The following is a 25,229-nucleotide window of genomic DNA, read 5'->3' as shown; positions in this document are numbered from 1 at the left end:
GTATGTTGGGGGGGACCATGTCAAAGGCTTTACAGAAGTCCAGATAGATTATATCTCTTGCTTTTCCTGTGTGCACTGATGTGGTTACGAGGCAATGTTCAGTCATATTGTTGGGGGTGGCAGTGGGGACACAGGCAGCGTTTGTGTTGCTGCCTGCTTGTTTTTGTCCAGTAGGAGTAGGCTGCCTGCGTGTTTCAGCACGCTCTCTCAGCTGTTTTAGGAAGTTCTGTACTACCCAAGTACATGCTGATAAGCAGCAAAGGTGTTCTGTTCCAGAAATGGCTGCCTGTAACTGACCGAAAGACTTCTGAAGATGGCAAAATATTCTAAGATCTTCCTGGTTGAGAAGGAAGACAAATATTGCGTATGTTCCCTGAGTGACACTCCTTGCCTCTGTCCTTTATATCATAGCCCATGGAAGTACCCAAAGAAATGCTGCACAAAGAAGGGGTGCCTAGAAGTATTTATTTTTTGATAATTTTTGCATATCCAGTCCCAAAACAGAGGAAAATGATGAGGAGAAAAGGTAGGTCATGCAGAATGAGAGTGTTTCAGTTGGAAGAGATGGTTTCTTTGATCCAGGAGACATAATTGCAAACCTTAGTGTAAACTCCAGGATAGCCTTTCTTTGCACATCCAATACCCCAAGAAACAATGCCCTGGAGCTGCCCATTGCAGACTACTGGACCTCCGGAATCCTCCTGTGCACATAAATGATACAGATACTCAGAAAATGGTAGCAGCACACATGAGGAGTCAGAGATTTAGGACAGAGAGGCAGGGGGACAATGGCAGGGGACGATGATTAACAGGGTAGAAAAATCCCTAGATTCACTGAATGAGTAACTTTCACTCAATGTCTCTGCTATTGTTCCTCACAAAGAATCAAACCCAAACCAAAACCCCAGCATTCAGAAATACCAGCACATTGAGCATAACAGATTCTCTAACAAGATGGCCTCTTCTGCTAACAAAAGGCAGGAAAGAAAAAATATGGGAAAAGAGAGGCAGAAGTTTTACCTGGCAGGAGTCCTTCCCTCCCTCGAGGAATCCTGCGCAGAACATATTGTCGGTAATTTTCCCAGGGTAAGAGCTGCTGCACTCACTTGAGGAGAGTACAGGAGCCTCCAAGCACTGCAGGGTGTCTGGATATTGAACTATAAGAAAGTAGAGATGGTTGGTGACACCTTGAGTTCATTACAGAGCCCAGAGAAGGTCTTTCGTAGCAGAAAAGCAATGACTGAACGTCCTGGCTTAGCAGTCGACATTTTTGCTCTGAACAGTAATCACAGTATGGACTCCTTTTGTTTAGATGGAACAGATTCTATCCGTGCGTCCACTGTTCTACAATTCAGACACATTGATTTTAATGATTCCATGTTTGTAACCCAGCACAAAAGGAAGGACCTTTTAAAGGCTTGTCTTTAAAGCAGTTGAATGGCCACTGCCCTGCACAGCATGGTCGCTCAAAAACGCCTGTCCCACAGCACTTCTCTGTACTTTACCTTGTACCGTTTGCAGCTAATTGTGAGGTCTTAGAGTGTCCCCTGGGCCCTCATCATACTGTATGTCCCCACAGAGTACTCACCGCCATCGCTGAGTGTGTTGCCCCAGCCAGAGATTAGGCAAGTGGTGCCTGCGGCCACACAGCTGGTAGGCAGAGAAACTGTTTGGATGGCTCGGGTGAGCTGGGCTGGTTGGGCAAGCTTGATGAGCATAATGTCATTGTCCGCTGTCTTAGCGTTGAAGCCAGGGTAGCGGATGATTTTAGCTGAACTGATAAGCTGCTGCGTGGATTCCGTAAGTGCCAGGTTGTGTTTCCCCAGCTGCACTTGCATGCGGCTAGAAAAGAGAAGGAATGGCATCCACTTTACTGCTCCTGTCAAGTTATGAGGAACGTCCCCATCATTACATGCACTCTCTTCAATATCGCCATCATAGCAGCTGCTTTCATGCAGGTTATCTTTCTTGTCCTGCAATAAGTCCTGGGGATCCACCCTGTGAGATCCTACCAGCTTCCAATACAGGTGGTGAGTTTCTGCAGGTTTATTTTGTTGCGATGGAGAAGATAAATATATAACAGCACTTTATACAAACTTCCTGGAAAAGGACAAACTGCTATCACCCTGACCTCTATTCCTCTTGCTGTTCTCCAGCGACCAAGTTTGAGCATGATTGATTGCACTTGTGGGAACTGCAGCTCTTAACTCATTGCTAGATGAACACTTTGTCATTTCAGAAAGTGCTCTGCATTCACAGAAAGTTTTGCAGGAGTGGAAAACCCATCGTGATGCCTCAGCCTAGCTTCCTGAATGAGCCACCCATTCCTTGGTTGTCTCCTGTCAGAATGCGGTCCCTTACTGCATATATTTGGATCTCACAGCTCAGAATTCCTGCTAGGAGCATGCTGGAAGAAAGAAGTAGGTCAAGGGTGAGTATATTATTTTCTACTCACGGCTTGTAGCAGTGAGCAGCTGACAGGACCCACTGGCTGTTGATGAGGGAACCTCCACAGAAGTGAAACCCAAAATTCAGGGACACCTGGTAAGGGACGGAGTTTTCTGCACAGGTGTAGCCTCCCACGATCTTGTCATCGTCATCGTTGGTGGGGAAGGCAACTGGGAGATAAGAAGTGGTGTAAGTCAACATCTGCCATGAGGAATCTTGTGGCCCTGGGACTGACTGAAGCATCTCACTGGTGGTCTCCATAAGAACTTTCCATAAGAACTCACAGTAGCGGTGGTGGGCAAGCACCCTCCCCTAGTCCAGAAATTTACAGCAGCTTTAAGTCTTCCTGGGCCAGAGGCATTGCCTTTATACTACCTAGTCCTCAAGGAAGATAGACTGTCTCTGGAGCTATGGACACATTTCAGTATTCCTGGATCAAGGACCCCTGTGAAGAAATTCTTTCCCCATTTTGTGGCACAAGCAACTATGAACAGACAGCAGTGAAAAGAACATACAGGGCTCCAACTTGAAATTTTGCAAGTCAAAACTGGACTTCACTTTCCCACAATGGACTGCCTTGGAAATTTGCTCAGAAGATGGGCTTCCTTATAAATTACAGAAATAGAAGTAAAACACATACTCACCAGCCACGCCAACAAAGGTGACAAACAGGAAGAACTTCATGATTTTGACTCAGCCTCAAGCCCAGACTGGTGGACTGGAAGAGTGGAGCTGCTAGAAATACGTTTTTGGAAATGGCCTTATCTCTTGCCCAAGGTTTTCTCCAGTCAAAAAGTACACAATGGAAAATTTGAAGATCCAAATGTGAGCATTAATGGGCACTGGTAGAAACAACAAATAACGTATCAGCTAACCAGAAATATTTCCTGAAATAGAGAGATATTTTGAATTATTTCAGAAGGCAGCCTTCAATTTAAAGATATATTTGAGCCTTGGAAGATGTGTAGGTGTTTGCCCGTGTTGTTCTTATATGTAGCAGCTGTTGAGAGCAACCCTCAAGCCTCTTTGAGATAACTCTACACTGATGGGGTCGTTCTAAAAAAGGCCTATTTTTTCCCGAAGATGAGTGTTGTTGGTAATGGACAGTAAGATAATATGCATTTCCTCTGGAAACAAAATACCACCACCCCCAAACTATTCTGTGTTCCTTACCACCTCCCAGGTGAATTTGTTCGAATATGAGAGTGAGTCATGTATTTCTGTCAAAACATTTTTCCCACCCAATCCAAATGATAGTAATATCAGCCAAAGTACCAAACCACATTTTTCTGTTTAGCTTTGGAATGTTCTATAGATACTCATCTTTGCCACAGAAGACTTTCAGTACCACACTGCTGTTTATGGATATAATGCATATGAACAAGGTGCTGTGAGAAAAGTAACAAGATCTTCTGAAATCCTTGGAGAGACTTTAATGGAGAATCAGCATTCTATGCAAGTAGCACAAAGACTTTCTCATGCAGACATCCCCCCATCCTTCTTGACAGCGATACTGCTTTTTAAATACATCAAAAGCTCACAAAGGTACTTAGCAGGATGGTACCCAAGGGTTTCCAGTCTGCCTTGCAGTAGGGTAAGGGCTGGCTGTAGAATTGGTGCAGGTCTCTCAAGGCCTGGACCAGAACAGTTTGGAAAGTTTCTTTGAGTACCGGGCCCAGCCCCAGGACTACCTCACACCTCTGGCCATGAGTTTGCCTCCCTGCATCAGCAGAATTTCCCTGTCCCAGCTTTTGCCCATCACCTTTGGGTCCTTTCCTGGCCAGCTCCAAGAAGAGTCTGTCTCTAAGCCGTCCTCAGCTCCCTCTGGGGAAGGAGAAGATGACACTATTGCTCTCCTGTGTTCTCTGTTTCTGGACAGACAAACCCAGAACCTTCAACCTTTCCCCACCTGCCCTGTGTTCCAATCCTCACCATTTTCGAGACCCTGATAGATATCTCCCTTTTCCTGGGAACACAAGGTGGTTTCCTTCCACAACTGTGGTCTGCCCACTGTGGAGTATAGTATGGGAATGATCCCGTTTCTGGCCCTGACACCTCTATCCTTTCTAGCTGAGCCAAAAGTATGGTGGGTTATTGCCACAGTGCACCTTGCAGATCCTCACCTACAAGATCATGCTCTGTCCCCACATACCCTCGCGCCTTGGGCTACATTGAATATTATCAGAGTTTTCAGGTCACAGGTTAGTGGCACGACTCAGGGACCCTGGCGTACTGCAGTGTGCCCACTCCCTGGAGACTGGTGGGGCCAAGGGACCAGCACACACCTAGAAGTGCTCGGTGGCACGGTCCTGACAGCATTCTGGAACTCCGAGGCCTTCCCACATGGCAACTGGATGAGCTCTGGATTTGTGGCGAGGCACTGTACTCTTGGAAACTGCAGTGTGAGCAATCCCAGGAGACCCTGGAATCTCAGAGACACATTGGTGCACACAGAGCGCTCAGTTCTGGGATCCTTTGTCAGACTGAACTCCAGGGTGGCCTTGGCTTTCTAGCTGGTGGAGAAAGGCTGCATGAACTATACCACATCCTGCTTACTCGTGAGTTAGGCTGAAAGAGAGAAGAAATTTAGAGAGAAGATTTAGGAAACAGAAACAGAAGGTGGGTGTGAGAGAGGGCTGAGAAGAACAACAGAGGGGACAGAGAGAAAGAGGGCAGAGGGGGAAAGTGAGAAGTGGTCTTTGGATGTCTGAGAAGAGAGGCAAGGCAGTGAGTGCAAGAAGAAAGGGTGATCAAAAGGCAATTCAGATATGGGAAAGCATAGGGCAGAAATTGGAGAACAGGCCAGGAAAAGGCAGATGATAATAGCACTTTCCTTATTGAGGCAAAGCTAGAGGGCAAGAGGAGAAAATGATGTACTGTCAAATACAGGATCGTGTGTGCGCTGGGGGAAGATCCCTGCTTGCATTTCTGCTGTGCTTCTCCAGCTTTTGAGGCACTGTGTTTCTTGCTCAGCACAGAAATATGTTCCTGAGTCACTGAGGAGGACATGATCTATCTTCACAGATAAGTGGCTGCTCTTAGTCCCATTACTCTGGAAGCGGTTGCTGAATTCCTTCTCAATCTCTGCCGCACCACCTTCCACCGAGTACACAACCAGCTGCAGAGTGGCCTTCTTCCCAATGGGCAACTTGTACCAGTACATAGCTGAGAATAAACTCTGCTTGTGGGAACAGTCCAGGGTCACAGAGTCTCCCACTCGGACAACTGTATCTGGTGACTGCTGAAGGGCCAGGCCTGGAAAGAGAAGGGAAGAGATGTGAGGAGTGAAACGCATTAAAGAGGACACAAACCCATGTCCTTGAAGCATGACATGGCATGAGGTGGCATAGGGATGTCAGCGTGTTTGGGACAGTGTCCCATTTCTCTGAGAGAGACACGTAGGAGGAAAAACCCAGCTTCAAATACAATAACAAATTTGTTAGGAAAATAATGACTTTAGTACTCTCAACTGAAGTATTAAAATGGTAGAGGAAAATAAAATTATATCTGTAGAGTTTTCTGGCTTAAGCAGTTGAAGAAATGTTCACCTCATTCTGGACCTTCTCTTCCCTGGGGAGCCCCGGTGCTGGTGGGAGGGTAGGAGAGGAACGTAAATATCTGTGAAGGCCCCAGTCAATGCACCGACCAGGAGAGCCAACACACTGACATAGGAAGGAAGAAAGAACTGAGAATGGTCCAAAGCGGGAGGCATAAGGGAGAAGAGGTGATGAGGACTGGGACTGGGGTGGCATCTCCTTCCATCTTCCTTGTTGAGGGGCAGTAGCCTGAGTTCCTCCAAAGATAGGAGGGTATATATACGTTGCCACGAATGCTGCAGAGTTTGGGACAGGCTCCCATTTCTCTGAGTGAGACACATAGGAGGAAAAACTCAGCTTCAAATACAATAACAAGTTTGTTAGGAAAATAATGACTCTAATAGTCTCAAACTGAAGTATTAAAAATGCACAGGATTTAACAGCAGTTAAAGAAAATCTCACCCAGTTCCTGGCCCACCCTCCCTTGGGAAGCCTTGGAGAATGGAGCACTACCAGCAACTGGGCACACAGCTGAAGCAGCAGTAGACCCCATGCAGATCTTCAAGCACAATGGAGGGGCTTTTCACTTACCCACAGGGGTCATTATGACCACTAGGAACCAGTGGAGAAGCATGAAGAAAGGCCAACTCCTTCCAGCAACCTGCCTGTGGTGGCAGTACAGGCACAGAGATGTGTGAAGAGGAACAGTTGAAGGAGGAAAATACATGACTCTGCTGGTGGGCAGGGCACTGAGAGACAGCCTGAAATGTGCAAAGCTAGTTAGCTGGCTGGGCACAGTGGTGAATGTTGCCTGCATGGAGGCACAAGGTGCATGGACCCTGTTCCACTGACTTCGTGCTTTGTGTGTCTATGCATAGGTGGGAGATAAGTGTTATCACAGAAGCGTGATGGGGCTGTGTGGCAGCCTGAGTGTGTGCATAGTGCGCAGATACACAAAGTGGCACAAAATGAAGGGAAGAGAAAGAGAGCTCAGGAAGGTAAGTTCGTGCCAGTTGCCCCTCAGCTGAGTCTCCTCCACGCACTCTCACACTCCGACTCCCAGCCCAGCAAGCTGCAGCGTGGAATCTCCTTAGCCCAGTGCTGCTCATCACATTGCCCAGTCATGGGAAAGGCTGCCGACCTGTCGTCCTGGTGTCGGTCAACTCTCCTACTCTCCTCTGTAGCATTCTGCAGAGGAGCAGCAAGATGAGGATGGACGGAGCTGGAGAAAATCCTTTCGTCTTCTCTCCACAGAGCATTGGCTTTTTCACCGGTCCAAGGGTGTGGGAAATCACTGTGGGCAGGAAGTGAGGGTTACAGTTTGTGCACACGGACACGTGGTGTGTGTGTCAGAGACCCAACAGAGCCTCTGCACGTGTATCATGTTCTGTGGGCCCAGCAATGCATGGCAGTGGAAGCCCAGCCCATAGAAGAGAGAAAGTGATCCTGCTGTTCAAGGCTGTCATGGACTTTGCAGTGAAGATGTTCCCCTGTGTCCTTTCATCAGAAGGATGCAGCAACGCCTCCAGCTCCTAGACACTCTGTTGTAGGTCAAAGTGTGTCTCATTGCACTACTTTCCACAAACTGCCTTCAAGAGATTCAGGAATGACCCCAGGTTCCTCAGAAGAAAAAGGAGAAAAGAATAAAGAGGGTGGGCTACATTTTGCAGGCAACAGGAAGAAACCCCACACCCCTGCTACACCCCCAATACTCTAGCTGAGAGAAGGCTGTGCTTGATGTGACTGTGGGAAGGGTCTCCATTTCCCGTGGCGTTCCCTGGGTTGTGCAGGCGGCAGGGTGCATCAGGAGCTTTGCAGAAGGCAGTGTGTGTGAAGAGTTAGTGATCTCGAGGACCACATTTGCTTTGTTGGGCCTTGTGCTTAGGGCTTCAGAAGCCTCTATGTTAGCAAGAGAAGCTGCAGAGTGGGAACCAGCTGATGCCCCATGCCAGTCTGTGCCATGCAGTTGTGTATGTTAAGACAAAGAGAACACTCCAACCTGTCAGGAAACTTTCTGTTAGCTGCAGAGCTTAGTAACGTAACCTGCAATCTATATAATATCTTAGGGTAAGACTAAGGCCTCCTAGTGGAGGCTGAATTTGAATCCTTAATAATGCTAAAAGAAGTGCTTTTACTCGGGTAACAGAGGTTTCCTGGCTTACTTTACTCAACTTCAACTTCAAAGTATGATTCCCTCTCTCCAATTGCCCACTAGACCGAGGACTATCAGGCATACACAAATCCCAAGATATTCCCAGAACACCAATTAGTTATTTGGTAACTTCTGCCACAAAATGAGGACCTCTGTCCGAAAACATTCCTAAAGGCACCCTAAGCCTTGGAATAATTTTTTTAAGTAAAATTTTTACTCTTTGTCTTGCCCTATTGGTTCGAGCAGAGAAAGCCTCTGGCCAGTTCAAAATGGTATCTACCATCCAGGAAGACCCCATCCACAGCCTTTCCCTCATCCAAGAGTCTATTCACTTGGTCATAGAAGGCAATCAGGTTAGTTTGGCAAGACCTGCCTTTCGTAAACCCGTGTTGACTGGGTCTGATCACCTGGTTCTCTTGCATGTGCTTCATGATAGCACTCAAGATCACCTGCTCCGTGACTTTCCCTGGCACTGAGGTCAGACTGACAGGCCTGTAGTTCCCTGGGTCCTCCCTGCGACCCTTCTTGTAGATGGGCACAACATCAGCCAGCCTCCAGTCCAGTGGGACTTCCCCAGTCTTCCAGGACTGTTGGAAGATGATGGAAAGGGGTTTGGCCAGCACATCCGCCAGCTCCTACAATACCCTTGGATGAATCCCATTCGGCCCCATAGACTTGTGGGTGTCTAGTTGGGCTAGCAAGGCTCTGACCACCTCCTCTTGGATCACGGGAACCTCATTTTGCTCCTCTAGCTCCTGGGTTTGTACACAGATGGAACGACTTTCTTTACAATTAAAGACTGAGGCAAAGAAGGCATTAAGTACCTCAGCCTTTTCCTCATCCCCTGTCACTGTTATTCCTTCTGCATCCAATAGGCACTGTATGGTCTACCTAGTCCTCCTTTTATTATTTATATATTTATAGAAGGATTTTTTGTTATCTTTCACAGACTTGGCCAATCTGATTTCTGATTTTTTCTCTACACAGTCTCACTTCCCTCCTGTAGTCCACCCAAGAGGCCTGTCCCCTCTTCCAGAGCCCATAAACATTTCTCTTCTTGATATCACTCAAGATCTCTCTGTTCAACCAAGCTGGCTTTCTCCCCTGCCGGCTTTTTTTCCGGAACATGGGGATGGCTTTCTCCTGAGCTGCTAGGATTTCCTTTTTGAAGAGCTCCCAGCCCTCATGGGCTCCCTTGCCCTTAAGTACTGTCTCCCATGAGACTTTGCCAACCAGCCTTCTGAAGAGTTCAAAGTCTGACCTCTGGAAATTTAATGCTACCGTCCTACTAACAACCCTCTTCACTTCACCTAGAACAGAAAACCCTATCATCTCATGATCGCTTAGTCCTAGGCGTCCACCTACTGCCACATCCCCCACAAGGCCTTCTCTGTTTGCAAACAGCAGGTCCAGGAGGGCACCTTCCCTTGTTGGTTCATTCACCAGCTCTGCAAGGAAGTTGTCTTCCACACACTCCAGGAACCTCCTAGACTGCTTCCTTTCTGCTGTATTGTACTTCCAGCAGATATCAGGAAGATTGAAGTCTCCCACAAGAATGAGGGGCACTGATCTAGAGATTAACCCCAGCTGTTTATAGAAGAGCTCGTCAGCTGCTTCTCCTTGGCTGGGTGGTCTGTAACAGACTCCCATCACAAAATCTACCTTCTGGTGGGCTCCTCTGATTTTAACCCACAGGAAGTCAATCTCCTCATCACCACAATCCATCTCAATGGAGTCCAAGTCCTCCCTTACAAAGAGGGCTACCCTGCCTCCTCTCCTACCCTTCCTACCCCGTCTGAAGAGTTTGTACCCCACCATAGCTGTACTCCAGTTATATCTGGACGACTCCAGTCGTCCCACCACGTTTCCATGATGGCAACAACATCATAGGCTCCTTGCCCTACGACAGCTTCCAGCTCTTCCTTCTTATTCCCCATGCTGCGTGCATTGGTGTAAATGCACTTCAGTTGAGCTGCCGAGCCTTCAGCCCTCTTAGAGGGAACAGAGTTCGTTCCCAATTGCCTGGTAACTGGAGTAGCTAGCGCCAGTGCGCCCGTATCTCCCTTAGCACCCCGAGGTGTGTTCTCCCCCACTTTCTGTGTGGTGAGGTACTGGTGGTCCTCACCAGCACACCCTCTCCCAATCACCATTGCCCCACGTCCAGGCTCGTTCCTGTCTAGCCTGGGCTCAACCCCCTCCCCCTTTACATCTAGTTTAAAGCTCGATTTATGAGCTTAGCTAAGTTTCTAGCAAGGGCTTTAGTCCCCCTAGGAGACCCATGTGTACCGTCCTTAGCAAGAAAGCCTGGGGGTGCGTGAGCCATCCCATGATCAAAGAAACCAAAGCCCCTCTCCTCACACCAGGCTCGGAGCCAGGCATTAATCGAATTCTTCTTCCTGGCTTCCCGCTCCTCTCTATTTAGCCATGGGATGGAGCAGAATACTATTTGTGCCCCAGAGCCCTCCATCATTTTCCCAATGGCCCTGAAGTCATTCTTGATGGTTTTGGCCTTTTTGTATACTAGACCATCGTTACCAGTTTGGACTACTATCAGAGGATAGTAGTCTGTCTCATGGACCAGGGAAGGAAGTTTTCTAGCTACCTCCTTCACTGATGCCCCCGGTAAGCAGCAGACCTCTCTGTGGAGCGGGTCTGGTCTGCAAATGGGTCCCTCCGTTCCTTTTAGGAGGGAGTCCCCTACAACAATCACCCTCCTCTTCTTCTTCATGGAGGATGTTTTTATCTTTTTTTGAGGATGGTGCAGCCTAGGGAAGGATTCTAGGCTGTGGGAACCATCATCCTCATCCTCAGGGTTAGATTCCACCTGGAGCACCTGGTACTTGTTCACCAGGGGGATCTGGGGTTTTGCTGTCTCGGTGAGGGGAGCAGGTTTCCTTCCTCTGGCAGGAACTTGCTGCCATTCCCCATCTCTTGTTCCCCCAACCATGCAGTTTGCAGGTGGACGGTGTTTGAACACACCAGCTCCAGCAGGCTGCTGAGTTAGTGAGAGGGCACTACTCCACTGGTCAATCTCCCTCTCACACTCCCTGATGGTCCTCAGCCTCTTTACCTCCTCCCTTAACTCCTCCACCATGTGAAGGAGTTCCCCCACTCGAGCGCAGCTTTCACAAGTGGAGCCAGTAACAGAGGCACGAGCCGGTGTGGGAGGGGGGCGCTGCCTGCAGCCCAGGGTCTGGGTAGCTGCATGCACCCACTGTGGCTCTGTCTGGGTGGCAGCATCCATCCTGCCTGCTGCAGCACATGGAGCAGCTTTAACCTTCTGCCGGGTGGCCACCATGGTCTTCGGTGTCTTCTCTCTAGTCTCTAGGTCCTCTCTGCACCCTGCCTTCTCGCCCTGCCCACTCGAACTGCTGCTCAAACTGCCCCGCACCTCTTTGCCAAGCTCCTCTTCGCCGTGCTCCAGGTCCTCGCCGTGCTCCAGGTCATGTATAAAATAGTTAACCTGTGTAGGTGCTGGCCTGTACTGTGCTGCGTGTACAATGCAGCTTTCAGGCCTGTGCTGTGCTGCACGTGTCCCTTGGCCACAGGATAACCTCAGACACGTTGTTGTAACAGAAGAGAACGCGGGCACTTCCCAGCTGGTATTGGGCATTACGCCACCTGCCTGGCCTTGCATCTATTTAAAGGTGCACCAAGAACTTCTCACGCAAACAGCCTTTCTGTTCATGGGTGAGGATGATAAGAAGATTTGGCTGGCGTTAAATGAAAGGAGGTCTGAGGAGTGCAGATTGAGCAAGGACAGAAAGAAGGAGGTAGGGAGAGATTGAGGCAGAGAGGGCAAGAAAGATTGAGGGAAGTTAATACAGTGTAAATGAGAGCTAAATGAAGAAGGAGGCAAGGAGGAGTGGGGTGGCAAGGAGAGAAAGCAGGAAAAATAAACTCACAGGGTCTGCGAAGAAGAGGATGGGAAGGCTAGGAAGCAGAGGAGGTAATGAGAGAAAGGGATCATCCTGCCTTGTGCAGCACCGACGAGGAGGAAAGCAGGTCACTTTTGTGCAAGGGGTGGTTTGCGCTCAGCTGCCTCAGCAGCCTGGCCACTGTGCTTCACTCTCAGCACAGTAATAGATTCCAGAGTCATTGAGAAAAGCATGCTCTATCGAAAGGGTCATCTTGCCTTCTTTAATTTCACTGCTTCTGACATGTTGGAAATCCGCTTCAACATTTGCTTTACTGCCTTCAAATGCATAAGCCACAGATATCAGCCTGGACTCCTTCCCTAAAGGCAGCTTGTACCAGTACAAAGCTAAGCTGGAGGCTTTCATCTGGGAACAGCCCAGATTGAGGGACTGGCCTTGTCGTAGCACTGTGTCTGCAGACTGTTCCAGGGCCAACACTAAAAGGGAAAAGAAAGAGCATAAAGAAGGAGGAGGAAAAGTGGGTTAGACAATCATTGCAGGAGATTTAGGGATTCCTGCCCACCTCATTCATTGCCCAGCAGAGGAAGCCTGGGGGAATGGAACACTACCGGCAACTGGGTATGCAGCTACAACAGCAGCAGTGGAATGGATGTCAGTGCTCAGAGGGACTTGAGGTCACTTACCCACAGGAGCCAGTGTGGCCACAAAAAGCCAGCAGGGAACCATGAGGAAAAAAACTTGTCTTTTCAGGGATCTGCCTTTTGTGGCTGCCCAGAGATACGCGAAGACGAAGAAACAAATGAGGATGAGACACATTGGGGTTGGGCAGGGCACAAAATGTGAGACATGATTGGCTGGCTGGGAACACTGGGGAATGGTGCACACAATCACAGGAAAATTTTAAACCCCACAGAGATGCAGGCACTGGGAAGGTGAGGAGGGCAAAAAGGCATTGCATGGGCAGAACCATGATGAGACTTCATGGAAGTCTTTGTGTGTACAAGGCAGAGGAATGCTGAGATTTTATTCTTCTTCTTCTTAAGTCCTTGGGAGCTGGAGGAATGAGGTATGAAGGACGCACATGGGTCCCTTGCATTTTTCATGTGTTTATCTCTCTTTTCTGCATCCATGGCTGGTTCCCTCCCCACCCCCCACCCCTCTGCCCTGGTTCAGCTAGGAGTCTTTTTTTCTGTGCAGTACAGTGAGCACTGTAATTAACAGGAGTGAGAGGCAGGACCAGGAAAGACATCACAACAAACCAAAAGCCATTTACCTTCTGAGGGCTCTCATGGGCTTTGCAGTGAAGCTCTTTCCCCATCTCTTTCTCCGAAGAACAAAATAGTACCTGCACCTTCCAGATGTTCTCCTGCAGCTAACTGTCAATTACAGAACAGTTATTAATGTCGCCTACTCTCTGCAGAAGAGTTGGAAATGTCCCTGAACATCGCAAAAGAAAGAGTGGGATGGAGGAGGGGAGGTCTCTTTGCTGCTCCATGCTATCCCTACCCATAACACTTCACATTCTCGATAGAAGAGGCACATGAAACAAAGCTGGCCAGGACGCCCCTTTCTGGCTGCTTTCCCCAGCCCTCTTTCCCCCACAGAGGGATCGCAGAGGCAGGACATGCTCAGCATCCTAAGTCTTGGCCCTTTGCAGCCAGGACACTCACGTGCGTTTGAGTATTGGAAGTGCTCCAGCCTGGTGCAGTGATCATTGTGATGGGGACGGGATGTATATGAGGGGATCAGTGTTGTGTGTGCACGTGCATATATAAGTGTCCACGCGTGTGTGTATGGATGTGCGCAGTACACTCTCCAGCCCTGGCCTGGCAGACCTGGTGAGAAGGGTAGGAGAAAAAGTAGATACCTGTGAAGGATCCAGTCAATGCACTGACCTAGGAAGGAAGAAGGGTCCAGAGGGGAAGGCATTAGGAAGCAGAGGTGCTGAGGACCGGGACCAGGGTGGCCTCTCCCTCCACCTTCCCTGTTGAAGGGCAGTTGCCTAAGTTCTTCCAGAGACAGTTTCTCCCTGGGACCTGAGGTGAGACTGGGGAGCCCTGATTGTCTTTGTCTGGTGCTGCCTCTGGGGAAAGGGCTTCTGGCAGCTTTGCTTCAACAGCATGCTTTGTCCAATCCAAGGAGCGCTCAAATACTGAGACTGTCTGTATCACTGCCCCTTCTGCCCGGTCAATTAACTGTCCAAGGTGTCTTCCCTTATTGACAGGACTGAGCTTGTCCTCCAGAGAACTTCAGGGGCTGCTGCTGTGATGTAGCCTTAAGATCACCAGGGTCTTGGAAGCAGCTGTACAGTACACTTTCATTCCCTCATGCTCTGCCACCGACATATCTTTGCTGCTCTGCTCATGCACTCGCAAGATTCAGGCTACTGGCATCCTCCCCACAGCAGCCTCATGTGTGTCTACTCAGAAGGACATCCACATAGCCTCTCCTGAATGAGGCAAACTCAGCATAGGCGAGCTGGGGAACCCAATTAGCACAGGAGTGAACAACCAGAAGAGTGGCAAGGGAGAAAGGAAGCCAGGCAACAAATTACGGAGGTCTTCACTATGCCAAAGCCTGCTGAGAGCACATTTCCCTCCTCATAGAAACCATCAAACTCTGTACCTGGAGCTCTGCCGAGAGAGAGGGAAGGAGAAACAAGTGGAAATGCACTAGGATTCTTGGTGGTACTTCTTCTTCATGATGCTGAGAAGGAGAAGGCTAGTAGTGTGTCATCCACATCAGTTTTTCTCAAGGAATAAAATTCAATGAAAGGCATAAGAGAATCTGTGCACAGGTACTAATCAGGAGACACTGGACCAGCAGGTTGAGACTATGGTGTTGCTGATGTTGCACAGTATCATGGTTTAGCTCTCGCCACTCCAACCTAGAAAAGCATCTAAAATAGGGCAGTTCCACCCCCAACAGGGATGGGGAAAGGGAAATGAGAAAGAGAGGGAGACTCGTGGGCTAGAAACTAAAACTAAAAGAGCTTTAATTAAACAATAATAATAAAAAAGTAAATAATAATATTAGCAAGGAAATATTGCAATATAAACAAATAGACAAAATCCAGATCCCCAGTGACTCTAAGTTGCCACCAATGCTGCAGGGCAGGCACGGAAAGGTCCCTGGCTGGACTCAGTGGCAGATAGGAGATGGATTCAGGAACTGGATTCCGGGACACACAGATCACAACTGAGTGCGGGTGGACAGACGAGGTCCTCACTTGGACACCAGCCTTTGAGGAAGAGTAGGCAGTCAGGGCAACCTGATTTGTCTTGCAGCAATGTGGGAACCTGGAATGTGTCCTGCTGTGGTCAGGGACAATTCACAACTTAGCTTCTGTTGTCTCCTTCATCCACTTTAAAGGCATGGACTCCACTGCCTGCAGACAGTCCGAGTGTTTGCCTCTTGGAAATTCCTGGATTGCCTCCTGCTGGAGGTTTGTGATCTTCATAAGCCTGCACCCTAGACAGATGGGGTGTGGCTTGCAAGCTTGTAACTCCCACCAGGTTCCCAACAAATTCAGATGTAGAAATTGCACATTAGCCTTCCTTCACCCCTCCAAGCTGCTCTGTTCTCTATGGGCACCATTTGTAGCCTCTGTTTACCACCTGTGGTTCTCCACAAACCTAGAGCCCCATACCTCCACAATGAAGGGAGCAGAGAACTATACATGCAGAAGGCAGAGGCCTGAGTTTGCCTTTGGCAACAATAAATGGAGAGGAACTGCCAAAAATGGGATGAAGCCCTGTTTGAGCCATGGGTGTTTTGGCTGTGCATGTGAAAAATTCTCCGATGTGCTGCATTCAATCTCCTTTTCTGCTGACCCTGAGAAAACTGGCCTCCACTCCCCTACCTCCCAGCCGTATTTACTTCATGCAGCAGTGAAGTGGTTGTTTTTTCCTTCTTTTCTCTGAGAAATTTCCGTCTCTAGGACTGGAAAGCTCTGCCTCGATACTGGCTTTTTCAGCCTACTCCTGCAAAGCCAGGCGTGTCTTCAGATTAGAGCCCCAGAGAGTGGCCCAGACACTTTGCTTTCCTTGGAGGGCACTGGGTTGTGGGAATAAGAGCAGGGCATACTTGGATGTCAGGTTCCCTGAGGACGGGGTTCGTGGAGGCTAAATTTGAATCCTTAATAATGCTAAAAGAAGTGCTTTTACTCGGGTAACAGAGGTTTCCTGGCTTACTTTACTCAACTTCAACTTCAAAGTATGATTCCCTCTCTCCAATTGCCCACTAGACCGAGGACTATCAGGCATACACAAATCCCAAGATATTCCCAGAACACCAATTAGTTATTTGGTAACTTCTGCCACAAAATGAGGACCTCTGTCTGAAAACATTCCTAAAGGCACCCCAAACCTTGGAATAATTTTTTTAAGTAAAATTTTTACTCTTTGTCTTGCCCTATTGGTGCGAGCAGGGAAAGCCTCTGGCCAGTTCAAAATCGTATCCACTAAAACTAGAATATATCTAAATCCTTCTTTTCAGGATAACTCAGTAAAATCTATTTGCCAGTAACCTCCAGGGGAATTTCCTTCCTTAACATTCCCAGGTATTACTCTATTATTGGTATTGCAGTCGTTTTTTTGGCACACCACACACTTTTCTGTAATGGAACAAAGAGTTTCTGTCATGGCCTTTCCTATAACTACTTTTTTTAAGAGTTTTAAAAACATTTTTCTGTTCCCCAATATACTTTACCATGCTCCATTTTGGCCAATTCCCTTAAAAGAAAAGGAGGTAATACCACCTGCCTGGTGGGTGTGGCAAACCACCCACAATTTTTTTCTTTCACTACACACGCTGACAACCTTTTTCCTCCTCACACAAAACTGCTCCCGTCTATAAATAATTCCCAATCTGGACTCTCCAGTGTTTTATCTTTAAGGTTCAGGCAGCTAGAACATACTTCTTCAATTGTCTGCAAACAATCATACTGAGGGCTGTACCCTCCACATGGTCACTAGAAAGAAACACTGCCAGGTTAACAAGGGAGGAGGTCCAAAGGAGGACATCTTCTTGCTCTAATAATACCAGCTGGTATTCAACATTAGACTAGAAGAGAGCCGATGTCCTTCTTTTTCCAGGGCAGTGATGACCATATGTGGTACATATACTGTCGTCTTCTGACCCACTGTAAATCTGCAAGCTTCCTGGATCAGTATTACTGTGGCAGCAACTGTTTTCAGGCAGCCTGGTCATCTCTGGCTGACATTATTCATTTGTTTTGAGAGATAGGCCACTGCTCTCCCAGAAACTACAATAGCACTCCCAGGGCTATTCCACATCTCTCATGAGTGAAAAGCTCAAAAGACTTTGTTAGGTCCAGGAGCCCAAGTGCTGGTGTTTCCATTAAAGAGAATTTCAAGTATTTGTAGGCTGCCTTGCTAATTATCAGTCCAACCCAGGTGCTTAGAGGTAGATGTCTTCGATACCTCAAACAAAGGTTTGACTAACAGTTCATAATTTGAAACCCAGAGCCAACAGCATCCCAGCATCCCAAGAAAAGTTCTTAACTCACAGACTATCTGGGGTTCTGGTAGCTGGTGAACTGTTTCTTTTCTTGCCATTTCCATTTTTCACTGTCCTTGTTGTATCTCAAATCCAAGACAAGTCAGAGTTCTTTGCACCACCTGAGCCTTAGCTCTGGAAATTCCTTATCCACTTGGACCCAAAAGGTTTGGAAGACTTACAGTCAGTCACAAACAGCTCTTTTTTGTTTTGGTTTTCTTTTCAATTCAAAAGATCTTTTTCTTAAAGTCTATTTTATTTTAAGATCAAAGAAGAAACAAGGGAAACCAAAAAACCTACTGAGATAAAGGCAGGTATGATCAAGCTTTCCAGATCCTGAACTAGCGGATTTGGGGAAGGATATTTCAGGAGTTGCAGTGAAGACTTCCAAAGCTTCTAACTCTTTTGGCTCTTGCTAATTCCTTTGTAGCCCATTGGCTATTGCTACACTTCAAGACAATGAATTCAGAACTCGTGCTCTGAAACTAAGTCTTCTTTCTTTCTGTCACTTTTACTGGGGACGCTGATGAAGACAGACTGAGGGAGGCTACAGTTGCCCAGAGCACTCAGTTCCCTATCAGCATCCTTGGTGCAGAAAGAGACCCATGCCTGTTAATTGCATGAAGGTGGAAGAACCCAGCTTCTTCTAGTGCCTCACCTGCTCACTGGATGAAAGTAACCAGGTTTACATACTTTGTGTCTCTTGTGTCTCAGCAGAGACACACAGAATTCATCTGTTGCCTATGTTTGTGCTGCTATTTCTGGTATATCACATGTAAATCATTACGTTCTCTCTCCTTTTTTGTTGTTGAGCACCACCTGATTGAGGAAACTGTTAGCAATCTTTGAGAGGAAGATAACTGTTCCCACTTTCCTGGATACAGACAAGAGGAAAACTTCAACAGTAATCATCCAAGAGACTCAATAGGGGCCAGAACATTCTATTCATCTAGGGATGTCTTTCTCCATATCATGCATGCAGTTACAGAGCACCTGCATAGCTACAGCATGAGGCTAATAGCCTGTGCACAAAGCCCTTGCCAGTAACACAGACTGCAATCACCCAAGCACAAACCTAGGTGGCCTCAAAAGCAAAGTGTTTCATGAGCCCATTACATCAGGGTTCAGTCTGCGCCAACCCAGGTGTAGGACCTTGCACTTGTCCTTGTTGAACCTCATGAGGCTCACATAGGTCCACTTCTCCAGCTGGTCCAGGTCCCTCTGGATGACATTCCATCCTTCTGGTATGACAAAAGCACCACACATCTTGGTGTCATCTGCAAACTTGCTGAGGGGGCACGCGGTCTCACTGTCTATATCATCAATGAAAATATTAAACAGTACTGGTCCCAGTATGAACCCCTGAGGGACACCACTTGTGATGGATCTCCATATGGACATCAAGCCGTTGACCACTACACACTGAATGCAACCATGCAACCAATTTGTTTTCCAATGAAGAGTCCACCAATCCAATCCATATCTCTTCAATTTAGAAAAAAGTATGTTGGGGGGGACCATGTCAAAGGCTTTACAGAAGTCCAGATAGATTATATCTCTTGCTTTTCCTGTGTGCACTGATGTGGTTACGAGGCAATGTTCAGTCATATTGTTGGGGGTGGCAGTGGGGACACAGGCAGCGTTTGTGTTGCTGCCTGCTTGTTTTTGTCCAGTAGGAGTAGGCTGCCTGCGTGTTTCAGCACGCTCTCTCAGCTGTTTTAGGAAGTTCTGTACTACCCAAGTACATGCTGATAAGCAGCAAAGGTGTTCTGTTCCAGAAATGGCTGCCTGTAACTGACCGAAAGACTTCTGAAGATGGCAAAATATTCTAAGATCTTGCTGGTTGAGAAGCAAGACAAATATTGCGTATGTTCCCTGAGTGACACTCCTTGCCTCTGTCCTTTATATCATAGCCCATGGAAGTACCCAAAGAAATGCTGCACAAAGAAGGGGTGCCTAGAAGTATTTATTTTTTGATAATTTTTGCATATCCAGTCCCAAAACAGAGGAAAATGATGAGGAGAAAAGGTAGGTCATGCAGAATGAGAGTGTTTCAGTTGGAAGAGATGGTTTCTTTGATCCAGGAGACATAATTGCAAACCTTAGTGTAAACTCCAGGATAGCCTTTCTTTGCACATCCAATACCCCAAGAAACAATGCCCTGGAGCTGCCCATTGCAGACTACTGGACCTCCGGAATCCTCCTGTGCACATAAATGATACAGATACTCAGAAAATGGTAGCAGCACACATGAGGAGTCAGAGATTTAGGACAGAGAGGCAGGGGGACAATGGCAGGGGACGATGATTAACAGGGTAGAAAAATCCCTAGATTCACTGAATGAGTAACTTTCACTCAATGTCTCTGCTATTGTTCCTCACAAAGAATCAAACCCAAACCAAAACCCCAGCATTCAGAAATACCAGCACATTGAGCATAACAGATTCTCTAACAAGATGGCCTCTTCTGCTAACAAAAGGCAGGAAAGAAAAAATATGGGAAAAGAGAGGCAGAAGTTTTACCTGGCAGGAGTCCTTCCCTCCCTCGAGGAATCCTGCGCAGAACATATTGTCGGTAATTTTCCCAGGGTAAGAGCTGCTGCACTCACTTGAGGAGAGTACAGGAGCCTCCAAGCACTGCAGGGTGTCTGGATATTGAACTATAAGAAAGTAGAGATGGTTGGTGACACCTTGAGTTCATTACAGAGCCCAGAGAAGGTCTTTCGTAGCAGAAAAGCAATGACTGAACGTCCTGGCTTAGCAGTCGACATTTTTGCTCTGAACAGTAATCACAGTATGGACTCCTTTTGTTTAGATGGAACAGATTCTATCCGTGCGTCCACTGTTCTACAATTCAGACACATTGATTTTAATGATTCCATGTTTGTAACCCAGCACAAAAGGAAGGACCTTTTAAAGGCTTGTCTTTAAAGCAGTTGAATGGCCACTGCCCTGCACAGCGTGGTCGCTCAAAAACGCCTGTCCCACAGCACTTCTCTGTACTTTACCTTGTACCGTTTGCAGCTAATTGTGAGGTCTTAGAGTGTCCCCTGGGCCCTCATCATACTGTATGTCCCCACAGAGTACTCACCGCCATCGCTGAGTGTGTTGCCCCAGCCAGAGATTAGGCAAGTGGTGCCTGCGGCCACACAGCTGGTAGGCAGAGAAACTGTTTGGATGGCTCGGGTGAGCTGGGCTGGTTGGGCAAGCTTGATGAGCATAATGTCATTGTCCGCTGTCTTAGCGTTGAAGCCAGGGTAGCGGATGATTTTAGCTGAACTGATAAGCTGCTGCGTGGATTCCGTAAGTGCCAGGTTGTGTTTCCCCAGCTGCACTTGCATGCGGCTAGAAAAGAGAAGGAATGGCATCCACTTTACTGCTCCTGTCAAGTTATGAGGAACGTCCCCATCATTACATGCACTCTCTTCAATATCGCCATCATAGCAGCTGCTTTCATGCAGGTTATCTTTCTTGTCCTGCAATAAGTCCTGGGGATCCACCCTGTGAGATCCTACCAGCTTCCAATACAGGTGGTGAGTTTCTGCAGGTTTATTTTGTTGCGATGGAGAAGATAAATATATAACAGCACTTTATACAAACTTCCTGGAAAAGGACAAACTGCTATCACCCTGACCTCTATTCCTCTTGCTGTTCTCCAGCGACCAAGTTTGAGCATGATTGATTGCACTTGTGGGAACTGCAGCTCTTAACTCATTGCTAGATGAACACTTTGTCATTTCAGAAAGTGCTCTGCATTCACAGAAAGTTTTGCAGGAGTGGAAAACCCATCATGATGCCTCAGCCTAGCTTCCTGAATGAGCCACCCATTCCTTGGTTGTCTCCTGTCAGAATGCGGTCCCTTACTGCATATATTTGGATCTCACAGCTCAGAATTCCTGCTAGGAGCATGCTGGAAGAAAGAAGTAGGTCAAGGGTGAGTATAGTATTTTCTACTCACGGCTTGTAGCAGTGAGCAGCTGACAGGACCCACTGGCTGTTGATGAGGGAACCTCCACAGAAGTGAAACCCAAAATTCAGGGACACCTGGTAAGGGACGGAGTTTTCTGCACAGGTGTAGCCTCCCACGATCTTGTCATCGTCATCGTTGGTGGGGAAGGCAACTGGGAGATAAGAAGTGGTGTAAGTCAACATCTGCCATGAGGAATCTTGTGGCCCTGGGACTGACTGAAGCATCTCACTGGTGGTCTCCATAAGAACTTTCCATAAGAACTCACAGTAGCGGTGGTGGGCAAGCACCCTCCCCTAGTCCAGAAATTTACAGCAGCTTTAAGTCTTCCTGGGCCAGAGGCATTGCCTTTATACTACCTAGTCCTCAAGGAAGATAGACTGTCTCTGGAGCTATGGACACATTTCAGTATTCCTGGATCAAGGACCCCTGTGAAGAAATTCTTTCCCCATTTTGTGGCACAAGCAACTATGAACAGACAGCAGTGAAAAGAACATACAGGGCTCCAACTTGAAACTTTTGCAAGTCAAAACTGGACTTCACTTTCCCACAATGGACTGCCTTGGAAATTTGCTCAGAAGATGGGCTTCCTTATAAATTACAGAAATAGAAGTAAAACACATACTCACCAGCCACGCCAACAAAGGTGACAAACAGGAAGAACTTCATGATTTTGACTCAGCCTCAAGCCCAGACTGGTGGACTGGAAGAGTGGAGCTGCTAGAAATACGTTTTTGGAAATGGCCTTATCTCTTGCCCAAGGTTTTCTCCAGTCAAAAAGTACACAATGGAAAATTTGAAGATCCAAATGTGAGCATTAATGGGCACTGGTAGAAACAACAAATAACGTATCAGCTAACCAGAAATATTTCCTGAAATAGAGAGATATTTTGAATTATTTCAGAAGGCAGCCTTCAATTTAAAGATATATTTGAGCCTTGGAAGATGTGTAGGTGTTTGCCCGTGTTGTTCTTATATGTAGCAGCTGTTGAGAGCAACCCTCAAGCCTCTTTGAGATAACTCTACACTGATGGGGTCGTTCTAAAAAAGGCATATTTTTTCCCGAAGATGAGTGTTGTTGGTAATGGACAGTAAGATAATATGCATTTCCTCTGGAAACAAAATACCCCCACCCCCAAACTATTCTGTGTTCCTTACCACCTCCCAGGTGAATTTGTTCGAATATGAGAGTGAGTCATGTATTTCTGTCAAAACATTTTTCCCACCCAATCCAAATGATAGTAATATCAGCCAAAGTACCAAACCACATTTTTCTGTTTAGCTTTGGAATGTTCTATAGATACTCATCTTTGCCACAGAAGACTTTCAGTACCACACTGCTGTTTATGGATATAATGCATATGAACAAGGTGCTGTGAGAAAAGTAACAAGATCTTCTGAAATCCTTGGAGAGACTTTAATGGAGAATCAGCATTCTATGCAAGTAGCACAAAGACTTTCTCATGCAGACATCCCCCCATCCTTCTTGACAGCGATACTGCTTTTTAAATACATCAAAAGCTCACAAAGGTACTTAGCAGGATGGTACCCAATGGTTTCCAATCTGCCTTGCAGTAGGGTAAGGGCTGGCTCTAGAATTGGTGCAGGTCTCTCAAGGCCTGGACCAGAACAGTTTGGAAAGTTTCTTTGAGTACCGGGCCCAGCCCCAGGACTACCTCACACCTCTGGCCATGAGTTTGCCTCCCTGCATCAGCAGAATTTCCCTGTCCCAGCTTTTGCCCATCACCTTTGGGTCCTTTCCTGGCCAGCTCCAAGAAGAGTCTGTCTCTAAGCCGTCCTCAGCTCCCTCTGGGGAAGGAGAAGATGACACTATTGCTCTCCTGTGTTCTCTGTTTCTGGACAGACAAACCCAGAACCTTCAACCTTTCCCCACCTGCCCTGTGTTCCAATCCTCACCATTTTCGAGACCCTGATAGATATCTCCCTTTTCCTGGGAACACAAGGTGGTTTCCTTCCACAACTGTGGTCTGCCCACTGTGGAGTATAGTATGGGAATGATCCCGTTTCTGGCCCTGACACCTCTATCCTTTCTAGCTGAGCCAAAAGTATGGTGGGTTATTGCCACAGTGCACCTTGCAGATCCTCACCTACAAGATCATGCTCTGTCCCCACATACCCTCGCGCCTTGGGCTACATTGAATATTATCAGAGTTTTCAGGTCACAGGTTAGTGGCACGACTCAGGGACCCTGGCGTACTGCAGTGTGCCCACTCCCTGGAGACTGGTGGGGCCAAGGGACCAGCACACACCTAGAAGTGCTCGGTGGCACGGTCCTGACAGCATTCTGGAACTCCGAGGCCTTCCCACATGGCAACTGGATGAGCTCTGGATTTGTGGCGAGGCACCGTACTCTTGGAAACTGCAGTGTGAGCAATCCCAGGAGACCCTGGAATCTCAGAGACACATTGGTGCACACAGAGCGCTCAGTTCTGGGATCCTTTGTCAGACTGAACTCCAGGGTGGCCTTGGCTTTCTAGCTGGTGGAGAAAGGCTGCATGAACTATACCACATCCTGCTTACTCGTGAGTTAGGCTGAAAGAGAGAAGAAATTTAGAGAGAAGATTTAGGAAACAGAAACAGAAGGTGGGTGTGAGAGAGGGCTGAGAAGAACAACAGAGGGGACAGAGAGAAAGAGGGCAGAGGGGGAAAGTGAGAAGTGGTCTTTGGATGTCTGAGAAGAGAGGCAAGGCAGTGAGTGCAAGAAGAAAGGGTGATCAAAAGGCAATTCAGATATGGGAAAGCATAGGGCAGAAATTGGAGAACAGGCCAGGAAAAGGCAGATGATAATAGCACTTTCCTTATTGAGGCAAAGCTAGAGGGCAAGAGGAGAAAATGATGTACTGTCAAATACAGGATTGTGTGTGCGCTGGGGGAAGATCCCTGCTTGCATTTCTGCTGTGCTTCTCCAGCTTTTGAGGCACTGTGTTTCTTGCTCAGCACAGAAATATGTTCCTGAGTCACTGAGGAGGACATGATCTATCTTCACAGATAAGTGGCTGCTCTTAGTCCCATTACTCTGGAAGCGGTTGCTGAATTCCTTCTCAATCTCTGCCGCACCACCTTCCACCGAGTACACAACCAGCTGCAGAGTGGCCTTCTTCCCAATGGGCAACTTGTACCAGTACATAGCTGAGAATAAACTCTGCTTGTGGGAACAGTCCAGGGTCACAGAGTCTCCCACTCGGACAACTGTATCTGGTGACTGCTGAAGGGCCAGGCCTGGAAAGAGAAGGGAAGAGATGTGAGGAGTGAAACGCATTAAAGAGGACACAAACCCATGTCCTTGAAGCATGACATGGCATGAGGTGGCATAGGGATGTCAGCGTGTTTGGGACAGTGTCCCATTTCTCTGAGAGAGACACGTAGGAGGAAAAACCCAGCTTCAAATACAATAACAAATTTGTTAGGAAAATAATGACTTTAGTACTCTCAACTGAAGTATTAAAATGGTAGAGGAAAATAAAATTATATCTGTAGAGTTTTCTGGCTTAAGCAGTTGAAGAAATGTTCACCTCATTCTGGACCTTCTCTTCCCTGGGGAGCCCCGGTGCTGGTGGGAGGGTAGGAGAGGAACGTAAATATCTGTGAAGGCCCCAGTCAATGCACCGACCAGGAGAGCCAACACACTGACATAGGAAGGAAGAAAGAACTGAGAATGGTCCAAAGCGGGAGGCATAAGGGAGAAGAGGTGATGAGGACTGGGACTGG

The 25,229-nt window shown here is 47.5% G+C and overlaps 2 protein-coding genes across 2 annotated transcripts; both read right to left on the bottom strand.

Annotated features, from left to right (window-relative positions):
- Positions 1 to 551: 551 nt before the first annotated feature.
- On the bottom strand, positions 552 to 3,132 carry LOC138716714 (trypsin I-P1-like). The gene is made up of 5 exons (XM_069849883.1): positions 3,093 to 3,132; positions 2,456 to 2,618; positions 1,589 to 1,842; positions 1,021 to 1,157; positions 552 to 701 (listed from the first exon to the last, which is right to left on the bottom strand). Exons 1-5 carry the CDS (start codon positions 3,130 to 3,132, stop codon positions 552 to 554), a joined length of 744 nt encoding a protein of 247 aa, XP_069705984.1.
- Positions 3,133 to 19,587: 16,455 nt separating this feature from the next.
- Positions 19,588 to 22,169, bottom strand: LOC138723931 (trypsin I-P1-like). The gene is made up of 5 exons (XM_069863454.1): positions 22,130 to 22,169; positions 21,492 to 21,654; positions 20,625 to 20,878; positions 20,057 to 20,193; positions 19,588 to 19,737 (listed from the first exon to the last, which is right to left on the bottom strand). Exons 1-5 carry the CDS (start codon positions 22,167 to 22,169, stop codon positions 19,588 to 19,590), a joined length of 744 nt encoding a protein of 247 aa, XP_069719555.1.
- Positions 22,170 to 25,229: the final 3,060 nt, after the last annotated feature.

The sequence above is a fragment of the Phaenicophaeus curvirostris genome, chromosome 1 (genome assembly GCF_032191515.1).
Source record: "Phaenicophaeus curvirostris isolate KB17595 chromosome 1, BPBGC_Pcur_1.0, whole genome shotgun sequence".
Taxonomy (NCBI): Eukaryota; Metazoa; Chordata; class Aves; order Cuculiformes; family Cuculidae; genus Phaenicophaeus; species Phaenicophaeus curvirostris.
This window is presented reverse-complemented; position numbering and strand designations above follow the sequence as displayed.